The 25,331-nt window shown below is 43.7% G+C and overlaps 1 protein-coding gene across 1 annotated transcript; it reads left to right on the top strand.

Moving 5' to 3' along the window:
* The first annotated feature begins 1,779 nt into the window (after positions 1 to 1,779).
* On the top strand, positions 1,780 to 24,804 carry BFSP2 (beaded filament structural protein 2). Its single transcript, XM_063407608.1, has 7 exons — positions 1,780 to 2,806; positions 10,993 to 11,075; positions 12,969 to 13,125; positions 16,536 to 16,697; positions 21,731 to 21,862; positions 22,320 to 22,540; positions 23,337 to 24,804. The coding sequence occupies exons 1-7, from the start codon at positions 2,351 to 2,353 to the stop codon at positions 23,338 to 23,340; spliced, it is 1,215 nt and encodes a 404-aa protein (XP_063263678.1). The 5' UTR covers positions 1,780 to 2,350; the 3' UTR covers positions 23,341 to 24,804.
* The last annotated feature ends 527 nt before the right edge of the window (positions 24,805 to 25,331 follow it).

The raw sequence follows: 25,331 nt of genomic DNA, 5'->3' as shown, positions 1-25,331 counted from the left end.
GTGAAATGGCCTCTGTCCTATGAAGCCTTGTCCTCCTTCTCCCCACCTCTTCTGCTAGACACCAGTTCTGCTAGACAGTTTTCTGCCTTCACTCCTCACTTCATCAGGAGCAGGCTGTGACAGGCAGTTTAGCCCCTGCTCCAGCTGGCTGCTCCCTGCCACAGCTGCTCAGGTTTAATGCTTGGCTGCATGAAAGGGAAGCTTGAGCAGGACAGGGTTAGTGTAGCATCATTAACCACATGCCCTGTTCAAGGTGAGCCACAGCTGGTACTAGAAAAAAGCAGTGGCACGTCTGGTCCAGCTGTTCCCACTTGCCGACAGTGTCCCAGTGGCTGCTGTTGGTCAGAGCAACATGACAACTTTACTAAATGATGGCTGGAGCCAGATCCAGACTTGGCTCAGTCTGAGTCTCACAGAGGCTGTGTTTCTCCTCCTTTCTCCCCATCCCACACATGCACTTCTCCTGTGCCGAGGCACAAACCTGACTGTGGACTACAGGCTTCTGGAAAGTGGAAGATTGCAATATTACAGGGACTCTCCTGAATATTTGTTTCTCTGCTCAGCATCAGAGAGTAATGCAGGGCTTTCTCATCAGGTGATGGGCAGGCAGATGACAGCGCTGTGTATAGACGTGGATGGGCACTTTGGGAATGTATCTTTTCACCGTGGGGTAAATGCTATGTCATATGATACTTGTGATCCTCATGGTCAATTACTAAACAGCCTCCTAGAAAACACTCTTTGATAGGAGAGTAAAGATACCCTGAGAGTATTGCCAAGAGCAAAAGCAATCCCACAAGGATTTTTTTTTTTATTTAAAGAGGGGGGTGGACAGAGGGAACAAGGTTACAGAAAACTAAATTCAGTTCTTTGAAAAAAGTCCATCTTGTTACATTTGTTTTCTGCACATGGTGTTACATTTGGAAGGGAAATTTTCTAATTTGACACAGAGCAACTACACTGAAAATACTGTGTAAGAAATACTGGAGGATGCTTCTCATTTAAGCAGCACAGTTTGCTTGGTAATCTAAAGGCAGAACACCTAAACTAGCCAAAAGTATTTGCAAAGCTGAGAGACGCTGCACTCTTCCTGGTCTTCACATAACCTGGAAATGATGACCTGACTGTAAGCAGCCTTGCAATTCTCAAACTTAAAAAAACGAAACAAACTCCAGCCATCGAGCCAGTGAGCCGGGATTAGGTATCAGTGGAAGACAGGGATTTCTGATTGTATCTGATTGTATGCCGTCTCGCCAAAGACTCACCACTGCCCCTGCGCAAACCTACCCTGCATTAGGGCAATGCCCAACATCAGCACATTACAATCATGCCTACAAAGATGTGCACATGATGATCCTACACTGGAACAGCATCCCGGCTGTGAAGTATCCCTGTGTGGGTAGGAAAAGCCAGACCTAACGTTCTATTGAGAAGGATCGCACTGTACCAGGAACACATCCTACTTGTTATCCTAGAAACTACCCACCTGATCACTACCCACAACTAAAGAATAGTCACATACAAAGAAGAGCAGGGGAAATCTCCCCTTTCCCTGCAGTAAGTCTCTAGGATTGTTTTGCCCTTTTCTTTCAGTTCACAGTTGCCTCACTTTATCACCACGTTACACAGGTGAAGAAGTGAGACAGGCCCTTTTCGAACAAAAGTGCAATTGATTATGTGAAGTTAAACTGACTGAGAAGGGGTGGACGTGAGGGTGCTCGTCCCTATAAAATCTGCTGAGATTGTGTCAATACGCCTTGGGTGGGTGGTGATGCCAAATTGCAGAGAAACCCAGAAGCTGCAGCAGACCCAAGGGAGTATTCGGTGCTCTGCAGTGGCCAAAGGCTGGCTCGGCTCTGCTCAGCTGTGGCCCAGCTGACTCCACAGGGGTTTGCTAAGTTAGGAAATGTCTTGCTGAAGTAGACTACGTCTGGAGCCAGCACTGGTGTGAGAAGCAGATGCATTTGTAACATATCACTGGATACCTGTGGCCGTGAGGGTAGGAAATCATCCAGGTGTCAGCGCAGAAAACGCTGCTGGTATTTTAACACGTGCACCGTACTGAATCCCCGTCCCACTGTCCCCGTAAACACCATTGTGCTTTTCATCTGCCACATTTGCAGCAGCAGCAGCAGGGAGATTTCCCCTGAAATGGGACTGCTGACCCAGCAGCCGCCCGGACAATGTGACGGCCGCTCGCAGGCAGCACAAAGCCCCGTTCCAGAAGGCCGTCGCACAAAGCCGAAATCCCGCGCCAGCCCCAACCTGCTGGGCTCGGCACATCCCTGCCGCCAGTGCGGGGCCAGGCGGCCGGGCTGAGCGGCGGTGCTCGGCACGCTGGAGCGACAACATGCCCTTGCCGAGGCGCCGGTCGTCCTTCCTGGGGCAGCAGCCCTCCACCTCCACGGCGGAGAGCTCGGGGCCGCCCGGCCGCCGGGTGAGCGTCGGAGGCGCGGGCAGCCTGGCGAGACCCCCCGGCGTCTACGTGGGCACCGTCCCCACGGGCGGCGTGAGCAGCCTGGGCACCCGAGTGTCCCGTAGAGCCCTGGGCATCAGCAGCGTCTTCCTCCAGGGCCTCCGCAGCTCCGCCGCCGCCGTGCCCCTGGCCCCGGGGCTGGATAAGGGCAGGGGTCTCTCCTACGAAAGCCTGAACGGCTGCTTGGTGGAGTACATCGAGAAGGTGCGAGCCCTCGAGCAGGTCAACCAGGAGCTGGAGGAGCACATCAGAGTCTACCTGGACAAGAAGGCGGCCAGCGTGGGCAGCTGGGGAGAGCTGCGGGAGAGCTGGGAGGCGATTTACCACCAGGTGAGCTGGGGAGCGCTGCGGGAGAGCTGGGAGGCGATTTACCACCAGTGAGCTCCGGCAGCCGCGGGAGCGCCGTGCGCAGCTCCGGGCGACCGGGGACGAGGCTGCTCAGGAACGGCGCCTGATTTCAAGGCACGGTGCCCTAGACAGAGGGTTTAAAATCTGTATTCGTGATAATTAGCATTATTATGCCTATTAAGCAGGAGAATTGCCTCAGGCGTCGTGCGCGTGGGAGCGATTGAAATGCACCCCAAGGCGCCGAAGTCTGGGCTGATTAGGTGGGGGTTTTTTCCTTTTTTTTTTTTTTTTTTTTTTAATCTGTGGTTATAACACTGAGTATCAAAATTATTGAGAGAACCCTGCTAGGACTGAATTAGGTTATCCCTCAACATGATATCATTACAAACATGTTGCAGTTTGGTTTTTTTAATCAGCAATTCAGATTTTTACTTTATTCCCTTGTTGTCTTAAAAGCGTTTTCAAAAGCTCTATTTATTTAAAAGTAATAATTACATGGCTACAAATGAGTGACTCCCTGACTCCCTTCCTTTCCTTTGCCGTCATGCTACCATCCCTTACTCCCACCTTCCCCATACGGCACAAATGTTTATTGTGGGGCTGCGAAATGGTCTCTGTATTGACCTCATGGACAAGAAGGAGTTCCTTTTGCTGACCAGGAAAGCCTTGCAGGGTGATGTCCTGCTTGCAGCAGGCACAGGGCTCTGTCTTCTGAAGTCTTGGTGCTCCACACAAGCCTGGCTTCCCAGCTCCCAGGCACTGGGAGCAGACAGGATTCCAAAGACCCGGACTCTGGCATCTCGCACACCTCTTCCCAGCAGCGCTTGAGCAGGCACAGAAAACCCCACCACTGGGTCTTCAGAAAGCCTAAAAGCCAGCTTTAATGACTAGCTTGGAACGATTGTCTGTTTTAACTTGAGCTGGCCAGTTTTACTTTGCATTTTTAGGGCAGGTCTTGCCCCAGAATGCTACAAAGGTTGCTTGAACTCTGAATGCGTTGGCACAAGCTGTCGTACAAAGATCGTGTCAGCAGAAACACCCAGCTAAGCACCAGCTTTTAAAGTTGCTACCTTTTAGTATTAGTAAATGATGTTGCTGCATCCTGAAGGGAGCAGCTGCTGAAGTAAAGGGGTGCTCTGAATCTGGGGTACAAAAAGCCATCTCCTTGAACCTGTTATCTCACTGGGGAAGATGGGGACTTCGATAGGGCACAGGGAGTTAATCCTTTGGAATCCTGTGTTCTCCAGACCAGTGTCCCTTTTCATAGTCGTAGACTTCACCTGTAAATCCTACCAGGATTTATGGTTAAGACCAAAAATGTGGCACCATAGGTACTTTAGGAAAGACTGTTTGATTTTTCATTATATAAACCCTCAACACTGCAGTGCAGATGAATCTGCTCATGTAATAATTTTTCACCCAAATTGCTTTCCTTTCAACTTTTCTTTGTAGTCAACCTTGCCTGTACCTCCTTTTTATAAGTGAACAGACCATCTCATAATGAAATCTAGCCTGAATATTGGGCTCTTCCTATAGGAAAATCAGAAAAATAAAGCCATGTAGTAATAGCATTTGTGAGTATCATAGAAAAGGAGAGAAAAAGACTAGCATCATTCGTATCTATTTAACTATCAAAACACATCAGAGAACACATAAAATTTTCTGAATTGCTTCAATTAAACCAATAAAAGAGGCATCACTTAGAGGGTTTTGTCTTTCACGGATGTGATCCAAGCTGTTATGTACAATTCTGATTAATAGATTTCTTTGCTTTTTTTCATTAAGCATTTAACCAAAAATGAAAGTAGGACCCTATCCAGCCCAAACACCAATTAACTCATTCGTCCTGGAGCTAATTGGCAAAATTATGCCAGCATCAACATCAAAACCATCACATTTATTAAAATGACATCAAAATCAGTTGCTGCAGAAACAGCTGCAATCACACAAGTCAGAACCCTCCTACCACACGACATCCCAAATGGAAAAGTAAAAGGCATTCAGGAGCAAGGTGTAGCAGAAATGAGAGACACCTGGCAGATACATTCCTAAAGGTAATTTTTGTAAATGTATTCAGATTTTCTGCAGATGTCCACGTCCACCTTGATTTCTCTAACAGTGGCATGCCCCATTTTCAGCTTATGTTAAAATCTGAGCACCCATTTCAGTTCCCAGCCAGGCCCATGGGTTCTGTGGGGACAGATGCCTGGCAGCCCTAAATCCCCTCAGTGCCAGTCACATAAAGCAGCTGTGAAAGTTTTGGGAAAAAAACCCTGGAGCAGGCACCTGGTTTAGCCCAAGCACTCACGATTGGAGCAGTTTCTGAACAAGAAGCAGCAAAGGAAAGTACAGAACTGGGAGGAGGTCTAGGCAGCAGCCCTTTCCTCTTGCCCTGCTAACGAGAAGACAAGGGCATGGCCACAAAGGCCACAAAGGACTCTCCTGGTCCCAAAATGGCAAATGTGACAGGCCCATCTCTGCAGTGGCACAGGAGAGACCCCATCAGACCTGAAATCCCGTTTGGCTCCTGCCCTTCCTGGGATGTGCTCCAGCATCCCAAATCTTGCGTAGTGGCATTGCCAGCAAAACCAGCTTGGTGCCAGCATATCTCCTGACCACAGAACTAAGGGAAAAAACATGTCAGTGAGTGACTCAGAGGGGGTGAGTGAGGGCAGAGTCCCTCAGGAAAAGCTGCTCGTGCTTCCTTAGTCAGAGCTATGGCTGCAGCAGGGGATCACTGGTGGGAGCTGATGATGGAAAGCCACTAGCCAGCTCACAGGGTTAATTATCTGCCTGGGCAGCTGGCTTTTAGCAGAGCAGGTGGACACACACTAATTGGGACAGGCACAAAATGAGAGGATTTTTGCAGGAAAAGGGGAAATGAGAAATTCTTGCCAAGAGGAATTCATGTGACAGAATTACGATTTCATGACAGAAATATAAATTTTACCCTGTGCATACTCTTCTTCTCCAGGCTCCATTCTGGTCTTCTTCTATCTCTAGATAGAAAATTCTATCTCTAATCAAATGCGTCTCTTCTGCAGACTAGGAGACTGTTTGCAATGGCAATTCCTTCCCAGGGAACAGGGCAGCACCTGGGAGAAGTGGATGCTTGAAACAGTCTGAGTGAGTTTACAGAGAGAGGAGGGTAGCTCAGCCTCCATGGCTGTTCAATTACAGCTGCATGGGAGACACACAGATTTATTTTGTCTATGAGATGACACATAGTGCACTTCAGATCACAGGAGTAAACACAAATGCAGAAGAAGGAATCAACATTATGGACCAATTTTATTGCCGTTACTGCTGTGACTGATCATGACATCCTGTGCATGGCTGGGAGCATTTGAAAGACCTCCAGAGTTTTTCTATAGAACTAATTTTATTTGCACTCGGCCTTTCTATCAGCACTTTATCAGTATGAATAATAAAACTGGAGAATACCCAGGTCTAACAGCCACATTTGGCTCACACCCACTAGTTTATTTGCTGCAGGGTCAGAAGAGCCACTGAATGCTCCTTGTGACACACTCCAGCAGAACACAGTGCATGATCAGTGTCTGTAAATGGGTGAAATAGCACTCTGCTACTCATCCAAGGGTACAACAAACTCCCACGTAATGGCACAAAGCTTGACCAACTGCCCTACAGAGGATGGCAGTGAGTTAGCTTTAATTATGGTCTCTCAGCCACCTCCAATAGCATAAATTTGGGCTGCCTTCACAGGCAGCTGTGAGGGGGTGTGAGGTTTTATCCTTGTGCTTGGGCAACATTACAGTTTTAAAGATCATGTCTCTAAGAGGTATCTCCTGCTTTGAGAACCAGGCATTCTTTGATGCAGACCTGTGTACTTATAAAACACTTGATGTACCCATGAAGTGTACAGATTTCCCTGGATGCAGCAGGAATCAGCAGAGGAGCCATCAATCTCAGCCTCTCTCCAGGTATTACCTTTCCTGAGGGGATGCATCAAATGCTGCTCTCACCACCTTTGAGGTTTTCTCCTTCAGGCTCTGAGAAAAGGTTCAACATGGAAAGCATGACCAAGACCATTAAGAGTTTATTGCTTGGCAGTGGACTGCAGGCTTTCAGCCTGATTTTAGTTGTGAATTAAAACATGTTGGGGGCAATGGCCTGGTATCGACAATTTCCTTGCGTGTGTGGAAGGAATGACGAGATCCACATCTGATCTTTCCCCACACAGGCGTTCACTTTACTGAAGTGAACTCACAAGCCAGAGAAGTTTCCATTACATGAATAATTAAACCATGCAATTCATTATCCCAGGCCACACCTGAGGCCATGAGCTTTGTAGCGGTCGGAAAGGATTTAGACATTTGTAGGAAGAGCAAAAGTGTACAAAACTACAGATAAAGCACAGCTAAGAATTTGAAAGGCACAGTAAATCTTGCCATGCCAAACTTGGCCAAATCTCTGTTAAAAATCAGAAGCTGCTAGTCGCCAGGGATAAGGAGTAAATTCTCCCAGTAAGTGCCTCTATCACTTCACACTATCAAGTGTGGCATCTGCCCACACCCTTGAGGCAGCTGTTTTATCCCTGATGCCAGTTGTAACCCTGCAAATGGGCCAGCATGTTGATGCAGATTTTGATGAGACTTTTCTTCCAAAAAATGAACATTGCACTTTCGTGTCCATAAAATCACGAGTCAAAGAAAATCATTGCTGCTTTGTAGTTAAGATGTTTAATACCATGAATATTCACTGTTAATTCAAGAGCTGAAAAAAATCGTGATCAAAAGGTGTATGTGCATCACAGAACCAAGTGTTGCAAGACAATGTGTGACTGAAAGGAGCTATTATTATATTTGCATTTTTTTACCTCTTCCCATTTTGGCTCTTCGAATGCCACATGAATGTGAGCGACTGAAGCCTCCCAGAAGCTCTGTGGGACAGGCCAGCACTGCCTTCTGCTTTACAAGCAGAGGAGGCAATGTCTAAGTGCCTGCAGCATTGCAAGGCCTCTCATTCCCAATGGACACAAAGAAGGGTGTTTCCTAAACTGCTGCATCATGTGTTTTAGGGTGTGTGTCAGCAAAGTGGCTCCAAATCTGTCTCACTAATGCTGCGTGTTTGCATCCAGCTGTTGATTAACAGGAGAATTAAATCAAACAAAAGAGCCACTAGATGGAAGACTTAGATCTCTTCTTCTGGAGCCTAGGAAGGGGCTTTCACAGCTCATGCAGGTCAGAGGGAAACATGGTTTGTACCATGTTGGACAGTATTAGAAACTACTGTCCAATTACTTACCCTTCAAGTTCACTGTCAGATTTAAAGGGTGATTTCCAGGAGGGCTGAAAAGTTGATGCCTGCTGGTTTCCACTGCAAGTCATCCCTGAAGCCTTCCAAACATTAGTATGGGATCTTTTTTATGCCATTTTTACTTACATGGCAGAGTTCAGGGTTTTGTGCAGTTTTGGAAAGCCCTGGACTTTCTCACTGAGGCCTTTGCTTCAGCTGCTGGTCTTTGCAGAGTAGAGTTGGGGTATTGACTGAATCCTCAGGAGTATGGTAAAGACATCCACTGTGGGGCAGGTAAAAATCACCTCAAAGGCCTCAATAAATCCACAATAACACTAATGAAAAACACTTTCAAAAACCAGTCTGTCTCCATATAGGTGCAGAAATCCAGGCAGCAGCAGTTCACCAGCTATTGAGTGCTTCTGCTTTTGTTGAAGCCCAAAAGCCCTTCCACATTAGATGCAGCCTCTAAATTTAGCTATTAACATGCCTCTGAGTGGCCCTGGGCATCTCACAGGATTTAATGTTGCTTTTGCTTGCAGGATGCTCCCAATTCACTCAAAGACATTAATTTTCATCAGACTTTAGGTCAGATGTTGTAACTGTGTGTGATCCCTGCTGGACACAAATGGGTTTGTTTCAACAGAGCAGGGCAAATCAGAGGGCAGCATTTCTGCTCCTTGATTGAGGAAAAAAATTAAAGCTTCTGTGAAGACCCACACATGTATGAGTTGTCAGGAAAACAACTTGTGTAGGGAAAAAAAGAAAAAAAAAAGAAAAAAGAAAAGGTAGAAAAATAAAGCAATGATGAGCTGGTGTCAAAGAAGTCCCTCTACTTCTGTGCTGACTAAAAGCCAATACTCCATCCTTCAGGAGAAACTCAGGTGTCCTGGTGCAAGGAAGCCTGAGGACAGAAGAGTAGCATGTCCCCAGAGTCCCAGCTCTGCTCAGCTGCTCTGAAATGCCACAGATGGACAACCCAGGGTTTGTGGAGTTAGGATAATGCTGGTAAAGTGGAAAAAAATCAGGGAGAAGGAAATAAGGGGTTGAACAATGAAGAGCAGCCAGTTCTGTGTGCAGATGAGCACACAGAATTCTTTTTTACTTGTGTGCTGCACAGCAGGGCTGGCTGGTGTGTGGTGAGGGACCATCTCTTCGCCCACACCTGTGGCTTTTGTGACATCTCTGACTCCTGTGCTTTTGCTGCACTCCCCAGTTTTCCCATGCCAAAATTGGGGCTTTTTTTTTTTTTCTTTCCTCTGAGCAGCAGCAGAGAACCTCTCTCCTCTGTCCAGATGCTATTTTCATGACACGTGTTAGAACTGGATGTCTCTGAGATGGCCTATCTCTTTATCATATTGTTTGGAACTGGCCAAGAAATCCCACAGTTATTGAAGAAAAAGAGGTTCCCCATGCAATGGTGTGAAACAAGCTTCAGCCCCAGCCATCCTCCTTGTTTCTTCCTAACAGCAGATGAGAATTAAGAAAACCACTTTTTTAACTCTTGTTCCTCATCAGACTGGAAAGATGTAGAGTGCTTTTAACATCCTGACCCATTATGGACATAATGGATAGTGAAGGAACAGGTTATTTCTCCACATTTCTCCTTATCAGATGCCTTCAGGTATTACAAATTTGCTGGTCCAAATATTTGTAAGACATTTGGAGCAGTAAATCACTCTCCATGAGGGTAAATGTTAATTAGCACCTAGAAATGCTTCACCCTTGCATGCCCACCTCTACCCCATCACCAAGCAGCCTCGGGGCAGGTGGGAACATAGAGCAACAATCCCACTTGAGATCCACTCGAGATAATTAGTCTGGATGCAGCCTTGATGTTTCCACATTGCATGGTGTGTTTCACCTTGGAGGAGCAGAATGCTTTGGATGATTTGTAATCAGCCATTTAAGTTACAGACTCAATTATCTAAGGAAAGATTTTTCTGCTTCAAGAACAGTCCTGGCCAGCTTAAAAATCTGATCTTATTCATGGAGTAATTTAGTTTTGACTGCAAATGTCTCCTGAAAAAGAGCAAAGAAATGTTCCATTTAGATTTCCACAGTGACAGCATGGATCATGAGGTGACTGGAGCTCCCAGACTGTTACTTGCAGAGGTGATCACTCTGAGCCTGGTCCTGAATTCTGCATGTCTTTGGTCACCTCCATTGTGTGACTCCAGAGCAGGCAGTGGCCTTTTTTTCCCTTGTTATCATTTTCCATAACCTTCCTGAATCACAACAAGCTGCTAAGTCACAAGCCTTTCAGGTTTACTTACCCCTCAGGTGCCTCCTGGACGTTAGAGATACACCCCAGAGCCACAGCAGTGATACCTCAGTCTGATTTGCACCATCTTTCCAGCCAGTGTAACAATCTTTGAAGGCTTCTCAGGTCTCATATGTGTCGCGAGAGCCTAGAGGATCCCATAGGAGAAGGAAAGCGACGCTCTGGGAGCTGAGGAGGGCTCGCAGGCGGCAGGAGCACCAAGTATTCTGTGGCTCCCTGAGGAGGACGGCCCTGAAGAGGACTGCTGATATGGGAAGTAGAATAGGAACTGCATAAGTTCTGCTTGAATTGTGTCTACAAAGTATAAGTGGGACTTGAATGATGACAATACCTTGAGCACAGCAGTGAATTTTGCCCCTTGCGAAGAGCTGGTGGTCAGAATAAAGGTGTTGCTACAAGAAGATGAGGGCTTAGGAGGAGTAAGCAGTTTGATGACAAATTATAGCCTATTTGCAGAGAATTTGTGAACTTATGTGTACAGAAATAATTGATAAGGTTAACTGGAATGAGTCACTTCAACAGCCCTAGGATAAAGGTTTATTTTCAGAATCAAAGCTGTACATCTTCTTAAGATACATATGCTGAAGCTCTTCATTGCTTGAGCTCTGTTGTATCTTTCTTCTAGGTGGGTGAAGCAGTCCTTGAAAATGCTCGTCTTATGCTGCACACCGAGAATATCCAAGCCTGTGCTGAAGATTTTAAAGACAGGTAGTCCTGTGGTGGCACCCAGCTGGCCACTTTCATTAAACTTTGCCTTTGTGAACACTTAATTTGTAGGGGTGTACTGCTAGGGAGTAGAATGAGCTTCATTTTTTTAAAGTTGCATATTCGTATTCAACACCCTGATTTGGGAGAAAAATAATGATGGTGTTAACATGATTTTGGAAGATTTTGAAGATTCATAGTAACAAAAATGTGCACAAGCACAAGCTAAATGACGTAAGCTATTCTTAACACAGACAAGGTCTCTCACTGAGAGATCAGTATTCATTCAAAATTAGGTTGGCATTTTATGAAGGCAAACATCCATGGGCTTTTTAGTTGTGATTTTCAGTTTTTCAGTACCAAAACCAAGTGGTTTTGGAAGTAACAATCATTCTGCTACAGCCGCAGAGTGCAAACTGCACCACAACAGCATCATCATCAGGGTGACAATGTTAGACAAGGAAACAGAAATGGGCTGCACTGATTTTCCTTTTCTTTATTGAAAAAAGTAAGAAATAGAAGATTTTAAACACTGGAAAACTACTTTTTTATTGTCTTTCTGTTTGAAAAGCCTGATAGTCATGTATGAGTACATGAAGCTCTTTAGATTTCACTCAGCAAATATGATCCTTCTAGCTTTTTTTACTCCTAATGGTCTCATTCATTAACAAATAGCTTTTTGTAAGCTCTGACACAAAAATCGTACTTCAAACAAATTGATTTTTATATCCTATGGGTTTTATCATCCCTTAAACTTCTTCTTCTCTTTCTCTGGCATTATTTTATTTAATCATAAAACCAAAATGTGTTTATCGTTCTTAAGTTTGCCTTTTATTTCAGAAAGGTACAACACTGAGATACTAGTTTGGCTTTACATCCAGCAAGTTACATTCATATTTTATGTAGTTTTAGAAATTACTTTATAGAAGTGTCAGCTGACTTGGACAAGCAGTCTACATAACAAAACCAATGTTGAATCAATCCAGTGCATAGTGGGAAAGCTCCTGGGATCAGCTGCCACTCTCCAAAGCTTTAAACTGCCAGCAATGAATGTGGCTATCAAGGAGCACAGTGTTTATGAAGCAGGTTCCCAATGAACCTGCCAGCCCCTCCTCCTGTCCAACCTTCCTGGCCACCAGGTCCCCAGGCTGGACAGGTTTGGCACAAATGTCTCCTGCCCAAGGAGACTCACAACACAATCCACATTTCCTGTGGAAAGCCTAAACCAAAAAGCTACAAACAAGAGCAATGCAGCAAGCAGTGCTGTAGAATAAAACTGCTTGCCAAAATTTCCCTACCATTACAGCCATGATTTGGAAATGAGCTGTTTGTTCCAACAGCAATTCTAGCTGACAAACCAACCACAGAAATTTCCTCTTTATTTTGATACTACTGGGATTTGGTCTTAGGCGTGGGCCAGGACCCTGGAACATAGACCAGGCTTCCATCAGCATGTTCATTAGTAAAAGTAAGGCTTGATGTGCATGCTTTTTTTCTTTAACCATTGCTCTAAAAGGTTTTTATGTATTTAGTATTTTACAGCCGAGACAACTGAGAAAAAGCCACCCATAGAGATACTGTATATAAATATCAGATCTAGCGAGAAACCATGAGCCTCTCCATGTTTTTCTGGAATCCTATTAGGTTGATAACCACCATAGCATGCACTGCTAGCTTGGCCTGTTACACTCTGAATTAATGACAGGGCACTTCAGGCAGTTAACTTCAAGTATGAAGGGACAAGGTGACAGCAAAGTATCCTGTCTGTGTTTCTGTGCCTCTGTCTGGGACACATTTGCTAATTAGCAGAAATAGTGTCATTCAGAAAAAAAAGACAGGTTGTACCTGCTGAGCTGTGCTGTGTTGAAGTTTGACTTTTTTTTTTTTTCTCTGCAGGTATGAAAATGAGCAACCATTCAGAAAGGCAGTGGAAGATGAAATTAATTCCCTCTATAAAGTGATTGATGATGCTAATTTAACAAAAATGGATCTGGAGAGTCAGATAGAAAGCATGAAGGAAGAACTAACTTTGCTGTCAAAGACTCATGAAGAAGTAAGTCCAGACTCAGGACACTGCAAAGCCAATGTGTGCCTGTTCCACCTGGTTGGTATCATACATCTAGTGCAAAGCAAACATTACAAACTCTGCCTGCCATGTCTGGGTGGGGGGATTTTCCTGAAACCTACTCCCATTTCTTCCTTCTCTATTAACTCAGAGGCCTAACCCCTGAGGCATTATTAAATTACTTACATGCAGGTGTTAACCCTTTCTCGTTTGGTAAATGGGCCGTGGAGGAGGCGCTGTCCCTTCGTTTCTTGTCAGGCACCACAGGATGGTCAAGGGCTGCAGTCGTGTGTGTGGACATCGCAGCAGTGAGATCTGATGGAAGGAGCAGGTGCATGTGCAGGGCAGCAGCTCTGGTCCTGCTGCACTAATGTTGAGCATCAACCAGGTTCTTATGAGAATACTCTGCTTGGCTTAGCAAGATGCTCAGTTCCCAAAACTGAATCTCTCTTGTGAAGCTCAACACTGCAGCAAGTCACAGGAACAGTGGTGCGAAGGAGTGGCTCTAAAGAATCATCATCAATGATGCTGGCCAAAGCAGGTTTAATATGAGATGTGAAAGTGCAGTATAACTTTGATGGCAAGGTTCATTTTATTGCTTACTATATAATGAAGCTCACAAAGGAAAATTGGATTAGAATCAATCTAGAATGGTTCACATGGGATGGAGAGGGTAAAGGTGCTAAAGGATAAAGGTCCAAAAGGATTAGGGTCCCATTGGGTCATGGGGTTCAGACCCCCTTGCTTTCTGAACTCCTGATGGAGATTAGGTGCAGCTGAGTCCAAACTTTACCTCAGGCTTGGTCAATGGTTTATAGCTAAAGGATTTGTCAGCACCTGATCACTGACTAACACAAAACAATCCAATAGGATTTCCTATAAGCACAGCAGTAACTTAACTCTAGACCTGGGATGGCAGTATTCATACTATACTTGCTACAGGGTATTTAAACCAATTCACACACTCACACAAACAGACATGAAGAAGTTTGTATAAAGGTGCCTGATAAAAATTTCCCTCAAGTTCAGTGCAATACTCAAGTCAGATGCTTCTGCACATCTCAGCAGGTGAGGGCTGAACCTTGAGGACTAGTGGGGAAATCCCAGGCCCCACCACCAGCAACAAGGATTGAGTATTGCCAGCCTGAGAGCTTGCTAGCTCCGAGAGGTGTCCCAGTCAGAGGGAGATTGCTGCTCACAGCCCACTGCAGCCCAGGAGATCTCAAAGGGCCTCACTCAGGACTCCTGTTTATAGCGTCCCAAGATGATTTGCTCCAGTCTTCTGTCAGTCTCTATGCTGGGTGTAATCCAAGACAGTAATTACTGGAGTTTTCCTCAGGCCAGTAACAAAAATATTGTTCCACTTGGGCTATGATTCGGGCAAATAATATTCCAAGGTTATGCTAGGATAATTGGCTATCTCATCCCCTTCCTTTTTAGGCAACAGAAGCTCCTAGGAACAGAGAGTGTTTCTGATAAACTCGAGGGAAGCTTAATTGCCCAGGAGTCATTGATTGATTAATGCTGAGGTCTATAAAGAATTCCTGAAACCACAGAGACGCCTGAGCAGGTGGGGAGGATGCAGCATCAGACAGGCAGCCAGAAGAGGAGCCCATACTACCAAATTTTGCAATACTTTCCCACTTACTGCATTCACCAACACTATTTGCATGAAGGTGGTTTACTTCCTTCAGCAGGGATTTCAGGACTGAACACAAATCTTTATTCATGGGGACTTGAATATGGAGTTCTTACTCATCCCTCATAAGGAACAGCAAGCAACTGTGCTGGTGCCTCAAAAGTAAAATAGAGCTTGAATTGTGATGGCTCATGAAAGCAAGGAACCTAGCTTACATTTCTTACCAGTTGTTCCTCTAGCCACAAGATTTCAGCAACACTGGCTTGCCAAGATGAGGTTGCATCACCAGCTCCCTACTTGCATCAGTCTAATTCTGCCATTTTTAAAAGGCTGGCATTTTGCAGGAAATAATTAGTTGCTTCATCACCAGTGCATGGCAGGAGATAATGGAAGTTGTTTTAGATAAGAGGGTAAAAGAAAAATGATAGAAATAAACAAGATGCTCTTTAAACCGTCAAGTAATGCAATGACTGCTGTGAAACCAGAAAAGCCAGTGCTGATGCTGTTGTCTGTCTGTAGCTATGGCATAACGTGAACACCACCTTGATCCTCCAGCAGGGAGCCCTTGCAGAGTGGAAAGGTGCTCTTCTCTTTACCTTTTGGGAGTACCTGAGCATTTGCAGAACAACTTCAGCACAGGCCTGGTTTTCCCTTCGCAGCAGCACCAGGGGAAGCTGCTTAAGAGAAGTCACAGAAGAAAGGTTAGAAGCAACTATTTCTGAGCTCTGGCACAATAAAGTCCCAAGGACTTTCCCAAACGAATTCAAACCTTTCTTTCCACTGGTGCTCCCACTAGCAAATCCATGCTAAGTCCTTTTGAAGCTTTTGTGAACTTGGAGTGGGCACATTATGAGGTTTGCATTCTTGCAGGTTCATAATTCACAGAATTCCCATCCATTTTTTCCAGTATTGTCACTGTCAGGGGCCATTGCTTACAATTACAATTCCCAGATGCTTTTACACTACTTTTTTTTTGTGCCAATAACGCAGATAAACAGGTTGATATAAAGGATTGCAGTGCCAGGCAGTTAAGACACGTGAAAAATCTCATTGATTCTTGTGTTCCTGAACACAATACACAACTGATGTGCTACCTTTAAGTGTGCAGTTCTAGACCTGCTAATTCTCTTCTGGTCACATGTTTTTGGAGCACTTAAATGTAAAGAAAGAACAGAATGCTGCCACAGAGGAGAATCCTCTTCATCTAACAGGCACGTGCATAAAGCACACACTTGTCTCACACAAGCTGCAAGGCTGTAGAGCCCCTTCTGCTTTGCACATCTTGTATCTTCCAGCAGATGCAGGCCCATGCAAGGTCCAGCAAGGGAAGAGTTTTTGATATCATGTGAGCTGTCAGTTCCTTGGCCCAAAGTCTGCACTGCAGCTTTACTGGCAATGTTTGTAGTGATTTCAGATCCCAGCTGCGCAGTGTGCACGTGTCAAGCACTGGCTGCTGGAGAAACTTGCCACTGTTGAGAGGCACTGCCTTGGTGCAGGGCTTCAGTCTCCTTCCACCAAGGGGAAAACTCTGCCAGTACCCTAGATCTGCAGGAAGACACCCTATGCAGAAGCAAGGCAAATCCACATCTGAAAAAGAAACACTTCAGCACACTAAATCATTAATGTAGAGATACCTTTTGGGACCAAATTTAATTACTCTCTCTGCTTGTGGCACCAGAGGAGCTCTTGCTTGAGCTTCTCTGAAGATACCATTCACTTGTCCAGTTCACTTTCTCTATGTTTGTTATTTTTGTTCAAGGATGTGAAGGTATTATACAAGCAGCTTGCTGGATCACAGCTGGAAGAACTTGATGTTCCCCTGGGGAGTGGTCTGGATGACATTCTGGAAAAAATCAGAATCCACTGGGAGAGAGACATTGAAAAGAATCGTGCTGAGACAGGTGCCCTGCTCCGTACCAAGGTCAGCACTCTGTAATCCACTCCAACATCACAGGAGATCAAGCAAACACAAAATGTCTCTAATATTCTGCAATATCTTTGAGGGTTGGGGGCTTTGGGTGAGGTTTTTTTGTTTTTTTGTTTTTTTTTTTTTTTTTTGAAACAGAAAGATGTTAAAAATCTAAAGTATTTTGGTCCAAGTCCAAAGGAGAATGCACTTCTAAAGGCTTTCTTGGGATGCACAGAGTTAAGCACTGGTGGAAATGACCCTGCTCATATCACAGTATCTGTGGGAGCCTTTCAAAGGCTCTGAAATGTCAGCTAAGGAAAACAAACTTAATCACTTGATACCATCTGTGTAGGATAAGCCACCATTATTACCCTTCTTACTAGGGCTGCTCCTCCATGGAATAATTGACAGAGGTCCATAAATAAGAATGACAAAATACATTGCCCTTTACACTACAGACTCCTTGTTGGTTTCTCCCCAGTATTGTTTCCTTTGGCATCAGTGGGAAAACTAGACATTAACTTTGAAATGAAAAGTGATGATAACAGCCATTCCCTTTAAATAGGGATTCTCCTCTCCTGAGGCCATCTGAGTCTGAGCCTTTTAAGGCAGCTTTTTTTCTCATGAAGGATCACTCATTTTTCAGTGTCTGATTGAAGTCAGTATTTTTGCACAGCTGAAGCAATAAGTTCAGTGGATGATCCTATATGTTAGAAGCCATCTCATTCTAAGCTGGCTCTTACAGCAGAGCATGACAGAGTAAATCAGGAGATGGCGAAGGGCCTTGAGGGGAGCCTTGGTGAGGAGTGGCTGAGATCACTTTGTCTGTTCAGCCTGAAGAAGAGGAGACTGAGAGGAGACCTCACTGCAGTCTGCAACTTCCTCTTGAGGGGAGGAGGAGGGGCAGGCACTGATCCCTTATCTATTGTGACCAGTGACAGGACCCAAGGGAATGACCTGAAGTTGTGTCAGGGGAGGTTTAGGTTGGATGTTAGAAAAAGGTTCCTCACCCAGAGGGTGGTTGGGCACCAGAATAGGCTCCCCAGGGCAGTGGTCACAGCACTGAGCCTGACAGAGTTCAAGAGGCATTTGGACAATGCTCTCAGCCACATGCTGTGACTCTTGGGGTGTCCTGTGCAGAGTCAGGAGTTGGACTCGATGATCATTGTGGGTTCCTTCCAACTCACCATATTCTGTGATTCTGTGAAATCAGAACTGCAGCAGTGCTGTTGAAATACTTAGCAAAACCATATAAACATACACCTTTTGTCCAAGGTAAAGAGCTGCCATGGGAGGTGTAGGGGGTATCAAAGGCAAACAGCAAGAAAAAACAACAAACCCAAGAAATAAGTTTGCAAACATATGTGCGAGCTCTGAGTTAATTTTCAAAATAAAGAAGAAAAATCCTGTGACAACAGTAATACTGAAATTCCTAGGGAACATACAAGAAGCCAAGCAGAGGGGTTTACCCCAAAGGTCCCATCAAGTCTGTGAGAATGCCAGACTCATTAAGCAAAGTTTTCATAAAGTTAGTCTGTGGGGCCTGATTTTCAGCTCATACAGTCCAAAGGAAGTGACACAGTAATACACTACATGAGCCTGGAGAGTGCCTCCATACAAAGCACATGCAGCCCTGAAAAGCCAGGGTATCCTCAGCAGCCTCTTGAGCTTTCCCCAGAAAAATCTGTTCCTGACCCACTGCCAGGTTTCAGCAAAATGAGCGTCACTCTGATGGCATCAAATTCTTCCATGTTGCCACTTGCCTGTCCTTGTTCCTCCTCCTTCTCCTCCAGTGCAAAAACACCCTTACAACTTCTTTCTTCCTATTTCCTTCATACCTTCAATATCTGGTCTTTTAGCTCAGAGATATCATTTGGGGAGAAAATTGACAGCTCCTAGTACACTGCTCCGTCATGTCTTTGATACCCAACCCACCCCTACTCAGCCATCTGAGCCTCAGCTCTTACTAGTTTCAGGTGTTGCTGGTTTGGTTTGGTTTTTTAATGGCACAAAGAAACAGAGTACCACAGATTTCTGGAACCATCAGTTCTGGTTCTGCACAGGTTGTGGTAAGACATTCTAGGGGCTTTTTTCCCAAATGATGCAGTTTTGTGTCCCTTATCTTCTACAGACACAGATCAATTCAGATTTCTGCTATGTATACAGATGACAAGAGTTTAGCTTTTATCAACTAAGATTGTGGTTTTATATCATCTTTTGTGGTTGTGTCATTTGGTTATCCACACAGTGAAAAACTTTTTTTTGTGACATCACAGGAGGGAGAGCAGTTCCCTGCATTCCTTTGCTCTTCATTCCCAGTTTTTTCGGGGTCTCTCTAAGGATTTCCTTGGTCCCTAATAGATTAATTTCCATTTTCTGCACCTACTCTCTTGTGTACCTGTGACCAGCTCAGACCAAGATGTTTCAAATGATGTCCTAGTACTGACTTAGACATGAGGGTAGTATTTTTGTTATTTTCTGACTAATTACCTTTTGCTCATTTGCTTTGGCTTGTGACTAGATTTGCAGTCTTGGCTAGATTTTTCAAGGATGTTTGGGCACCAAAACACACCCATTTAAATTCATCCCTAATGGGGTTTCACATGGGCCTTTTTTAGATGAGTAACCTCAAAACTGAAGTCCATTGGTTTCACCTGTGCATTTTTTTGTCTGTAGTGGTCAAAATCTTTCCCCAAATCAACACAAGTGATTGAAGCCATCGCAAGACATGCATGATATTTAATATTTTTCCCTGGAAAGATGCTTTACTTATTGATGTGCTGTTCATTCATGTAGTTTGATTCCACACATCCACCCCTGCTCATTGCTAATCTATATGGTTTTCTGTCATCCATAAATCCCTCTAGTTCACGCTTCATTCCCAAAGCAGTAGACCTTGAGGCATCAAGCTGTTAAGCTTCTATCTTAATGGAACTAGAACCTAATTTTCCACTTCATGTTCTGTCTCTTGACCAGCTGTTGATCCATGGAAATGTTCTGCCCTGAGCACATAATTACACAGCTATCTCTGTTGTACTCATAAAAGGTTCTGAAAAATCTTGTGAATTATGCCAGTTTCTCCCTTTTTTGATACTTTGCTACAACTTTCCCAGAACTCTCAAGAGCTTTTCAAAATAACTTTCCTTTTTTAGATACGATGCTTGTCAACTCTGGGTGTTGGTGTTCCATTCCTGATCATTCTTTCATTATCTGGACTCCATGAAAAACAGATTAATGAGGGATTCTGCTCTCATGCACAGTTCTTGGCTCAGAACTGTACAGATGTTTGAAATCCACAGATTCCTAGGAAACACAAGCACCAACATGATAAAGACTTTGGAATACGATTTCATCCTCTCCCTCCATTAATCCAGTTGTTTGTGGTCACCATATGTATAGCCTTTCCCTCATGGAGCATCTTGGGAATAGGAAAAGTCCCCAGAAAACATGAATTGCCTAGTGAAGACAACACACAGACTACTTCTGGACTTCTCCCCAGAAGGAACCCAAAGCTGAGGCCAAGTGTCATGCCCAGTAGCACCCCACACCTGGGCACTTGGGGCTGGTAATCCTGTAAGGAGGGTGGGGAAACTATGTGTGTCCCAAAAGCTTTAGAGTTCATTCAGTGTGTGCTCACTTGCTGTGTCCTCCTCAGTGTTTAGGACCTGATGTGGCCATTTCTATCTCCTCCATCTGCCTGTTCTCTTGTTCACACCACTATGGTCAGGTTCACATCTCAGGGTGGCTCCTGGAAGGGTGCCAATGCCACCTGTGGTGAGGGCAAGCTGGATTTATAGGTAGCACTTGGGCTACCAGCAGGGTAAATGTGAAAGCTGGGCTTCAGGCAATCGGTGTAGGCTATAAATATAGATGAAAAGGGCCCTTCTCTTCCTCATGTATCTCTTTAAAAAGAGATACTCTAAACACATCTAAACACAATTAACTGAAGAGTAGCAGGTCCGTGATCACTGGTTCACCAGGAATAGTCAGGTAGAATTATGACTCTCTGAAGCACAAGTCCCAACAAATCATTTCCAGAAAACACAGGATCTGTGCAATTTGCTGAAAAGGACAGGTTTGGTGCTTGGATTGAAATTCAGCCCTCTGCAACACAGGTTCTTAAATCTAAATTTTGTTTGAGACTTAACTGGTATTTAAATGACCTTTTTCCACTCAGGCTATGTCATTCGCAATATACAAGGTGTGGGGTGTACATGGTAGTACAAAAAACTCTTATTTTTGGTGCACAGTCCTAGATTGTTTAAAATTCAATCTTACTTTTAAAATAAAAAAATGCATTATCAGAAAAGCAGAACAGGGTCAAGATGAAGTTTCAGAGTTGGATGGAAGTATTTTGCATAGTTTAATTTTAGCATCAACCACAAGAAATGTAGGTTTTGACTGAAGAATTGTACTTTCTAGAGAGCCCAGAGCTCTGGGCTGAAAAACCTTGATCTTGAGCCTTATTAAAAAGTATAGAAATTCTATTTTTACTAAGGCACTTTTTCCTTCACTTATTTTCAAGGAACCTGAACTAAACACATATAAAACCCCTCAAGCCGCAAGAGCAGGAAATAGCATAATTAACTTATGACTTAATTAACAGAAATTTTTTTGACCTCTGTGATATGACTTGCTGTCTGACTCATAGAATCTTATGTGCAAAAAGTAAGGTGTGAGTAGTTCTGAAGACACACAAGTTTTTAAGAAATATAGTATGGCTATAAAATGAACAATGACAGCAATGTTTTCTCTTTAGAGGTAATTTTAAACATGCAAGTATGAATTCTGAACAGCTGTTGTTGACACGGATAACATAAATACGCTCATATGCATAAGCCATTTTACAGTAAATGCCTAGAAAATATGATAATTTTGACACTAAGACATATCCAGAATTGTTCAACCAAGGGATTTAATACACAGGAATCAAACTCAGCGTCAGAATATCCACAAACTGTGAAAATATTACTGTCAGTTTTGTATGTAAGGAAGCTAAACCATAACTTGCGTAGGCTGTGATGACAGTCACCTTCTTTCTCCAGCTACAGGCTGAGACAACGGCTGCTGTGCGAACCCAGGAGGAGGAGCTGGTGGAGGGCCTCAGAACCGAATTCCACGAAACTGCCTGCAAAATACAGAGCTTGCAAGCAGAAACTGAATCTTTGAGAACCTTGGTAAGGATGGATGGGTTTTCAGCGGGTGTATTCTCCGTGAACTCAATGCACCTTTTGAGGGGAACATTCCTGTCTTGGGACACAGAGTTAAGAATGATTCCCATTTTCTACCAGATACTGTTTCCAGAGATGCCAGACATTTCTGGGCTCCTCTTGATTGAAATGGTGCTCCAAGTGTACCACACTTGACAACCAGGCTCCAAATTTCCATGTTTGGTGTATTCATACTCAATCTCATCAAGATTGCTTGCTAGTGTAGTACTAGACAATGTGACGACTGTCTTCACCTTGTGAAAGTACTTCAACTTTTGTAATGGTAATACTTCATATCAAGGTAGCTAAAGAAAGGAATTCTCAAAATATATGTGGTCAATAGACATACTGGCCAAACCTGAACAAAAATCCCTATGAAGCATATGGAAATTGACTGACATTGTTTGCTGTCCTGCCCTTGCAGAAGAGGGGTCTGGAGAACTCTTTATATGACGCCAAGCACTGGCACGATATCGAACTGCAGAACCTAGGCTCTGTCATTTCCAAGCTGGAGGCAGAGATGGGAGAAATCAAAGTCGAAACCGAGCAACAGCAGAGGGATCGTGAAAATCTGCTGACTAGCAAACAACAGCTGGAGAAAGACATTGCTGCATATCACTGCCTCCTGGATGGAGAGCAAAGCAGGTACTTGTCCTTAGCAGGATGGAGAACATGCTCCCTGGGAAGCAGCTGTGAGGTTGGTGGAGGCAGGAGGGCTGGGGTGCTTCTCATATTCCATAAGGCTAGATGGTAGATGGTGAGGTTTGGAGAAGCTACCAAAGGGGAAGAACACATCAAATCCCATCAAACAGAGATGCTTAATGTATTGGAGATGGATGGTTTCCAGCACTACCACAGAAGGACATGGTTTGGGAACATGCCATTAGTTTCACTTCTCTGAAAGTTTGAGATGTGATATTAAAAAGCTACTACCAGGAGCTACATTAGTGGCTGCCAAAGCAGATGTGTTCTTGTTTCTTGATTTGAATACATTATGCTGTCCCTCCTCCTCCCTTAATACAGTTCACATATTATAGCTGTGATCCTGGGAAAACTCCCTTTCTAAGCTTGTAAGTTCACCCTGAAGTCCAAGGATGGAATCTGGACCACAGACTATACCTTTTGTGAAGAAATGTGGCTCTGACTCTTAGGATTTTTCCCCTGGGAATAACCTGTATACACCTTTATTGTGGTCGGGTTGGGTTGCTTGGTTGGGCTTTTCTAAGATCCTTAATCACCCTTAGTCATGGAACCTCTGAAAATCTGATCCACAGATTTTGACTTGCTCTTCTGCTCAGGCCAGGGAGAATTTTAAAATAACCAAATCTTGCTGAAGCTGGTGAGATTTCCCCAGCTAAACTGAGCGTAGGACTTGGTTCAGCAATTTTCCTATTTGTAGTAGTGACCAAATTTATTTTTATCTTTTTTTTTTTACTTTCAGCTGATTATGAGATTCCCAGCCCACAGAAGACCATTGCCATTAAAGCCAAGGATGTCACTGCCAATTATGTTCGTGGAAGCTAAAAACCCATCAAAGCAGCCTGCTTTATTCAGTTTGATTCAACAATCAAAGTAGGTTGTAGCTTGAACAACTTTATTAGACCCTCTTCATGCAATTGCTTTGCTTACAGATTTCAATTTACTCATGTTGTTAAAATTATAATAAAAATAAAGAATATCAGGCTTGTGTTTGATTTTTTAATTTCCTTCCAGTATTTTTCATGATAGCTGGAGGGGGTTGGATTAAGAATACCAGTTCTCCATTTCCCACCAAGTAAACTCTTTCTTTTCACAGTACAAATATTTCAAGACTGAGCTACCCCTCCACTGTGCACACAGCACCCACATGGAAATGATGAGTGCTCTGTTGTGTCACAAGACCATCAGCTCAGTAGCGTCAAATCTCATTCAAATAATTCTGAAAGAGTTAAGTGCACTGTTAACTCAATCTGATTAATTTTGCAACATCTAAACCAGCAGAATCATTAATCCAAGCATCCCAACAGTACTTTATAAACACATTTTTAAGTCTAAACTTCTATCAAAGCTGATGGTGCAGGACAGCAACAGCAGTTCTGCCTGCATCCAGGTTACATCCTTTTACTTCATACTGGATGTCCAAGCCAGGGTTTCAGTTTGTGCAAATTTGATACTTTTTGATATATTTATATATTTTTATATTTGTTCTTATATGGTTGCTCTTTCTTTATGTCAACATCTCTCCAAGGCAGGTCAGCCACTCGTCTTTTGAACAGGAATCCACATGGCATCAACCTGCTGGCTGACCTTAGGTTGTTTCCTGTATTTTGATGGCATCACAAGGAAAAAGATTCGCAATCTTTCACTTTTGACTTTCTTTTATATTTTAAACATTGATGACCTCATTGTGTTGCATGTGCAGTACGGTCACGTAAAATGCCAAGATGGATCTTGCATTTTCAGAGAAACATAATGAACCCTAGCTCCTATCACACAAAATTTTAGGCAGATGGCTGGCTTTCCTTCACAGGTTTCCACACAGCAATGAAGTTAACCATGCATGTGTTTGTTGGATTGGGACTTCACAAGACCAACAGTTTCACCGGGTGACAACACAGTTCATTAAATGGACTCAAAGACTACTGAGAAATGGCAAATATTAGAGAACACAATGGCATACGGCACAGACAAGAGGTAGACTTTAGATATTTTGATTTTTAATTGAAACATTAGCTAAGAAAGCTACTTAGATTTTAATGACTGATAAAATCAAATACTGTATTCACTACACTTGATCCACCAGTGAATTACAGGAATAGGAACACGCATTTCCTTGTACATTCCCACATAAACGAAAAGTCCTTCCTGATGCAGCTGTTTGACAAATGATCCTTCATTTAATCTCTGCAAAAAGGCCATCTGGCATGTACCACCTGCAAGATTTTGATAAAAAATTACTGGATTAAAAGATTACCCAACAACAACCAAAAAAATAAAGGCAGATGATGGCAGAGAGCAGTGATGATGAGAGAAAATACATACAAACAGTGATACAGGAAATTAGATGGCACACGCCCTTGGGCTGGGGCTAACTGATTGGTGCCTAGGAAAGACCACTTTTTGGCATTAACAAAACATAACCTCCCACTCATTCCTGACACAGAAGAGAACAATCTCCCTATGATCTGAAAGTGAAGAGGGAATTTAAAAAACATAACATACAATCTGGATTACATCCATCTGCTATTTGCTAGTGATGCTTCAGGTATGAAAAGCAACTGACTATCCCATTGTGAAACTATTCTTTGTAAATGTCATTCAAGGAGATAAACCTGATCAAATTCTGAGTCCACAGTTATACTCAGGTGTGAAGGAAAGATTTTTTAAAGCTTTTTATATGCCATGATCCATTACACTCCATAAAAATTAAATTAGGTTAATACCAAGAGGTTTATTC

Source organism: Prinia subflava, chromosome 1 (genome assembly GCF_021018805.1).
Source record: "Prinia subflava isolate CZ2003 ecotype Zambia chromosome 1, Cam_Psub_1.2, whole genome shotgun sequence".
Taxonomy (NCBI): domain Eukaryota; kingdom Metazoa; phylum Chordata; class Aves; order Passeriformes; family Cisticolidae; genus Prinia; species Prinia subflava.
Note: the sequence above shows the minus strand (reverse complement) of the source record. Positions and strands in the feature narration are given on the sequence as shown.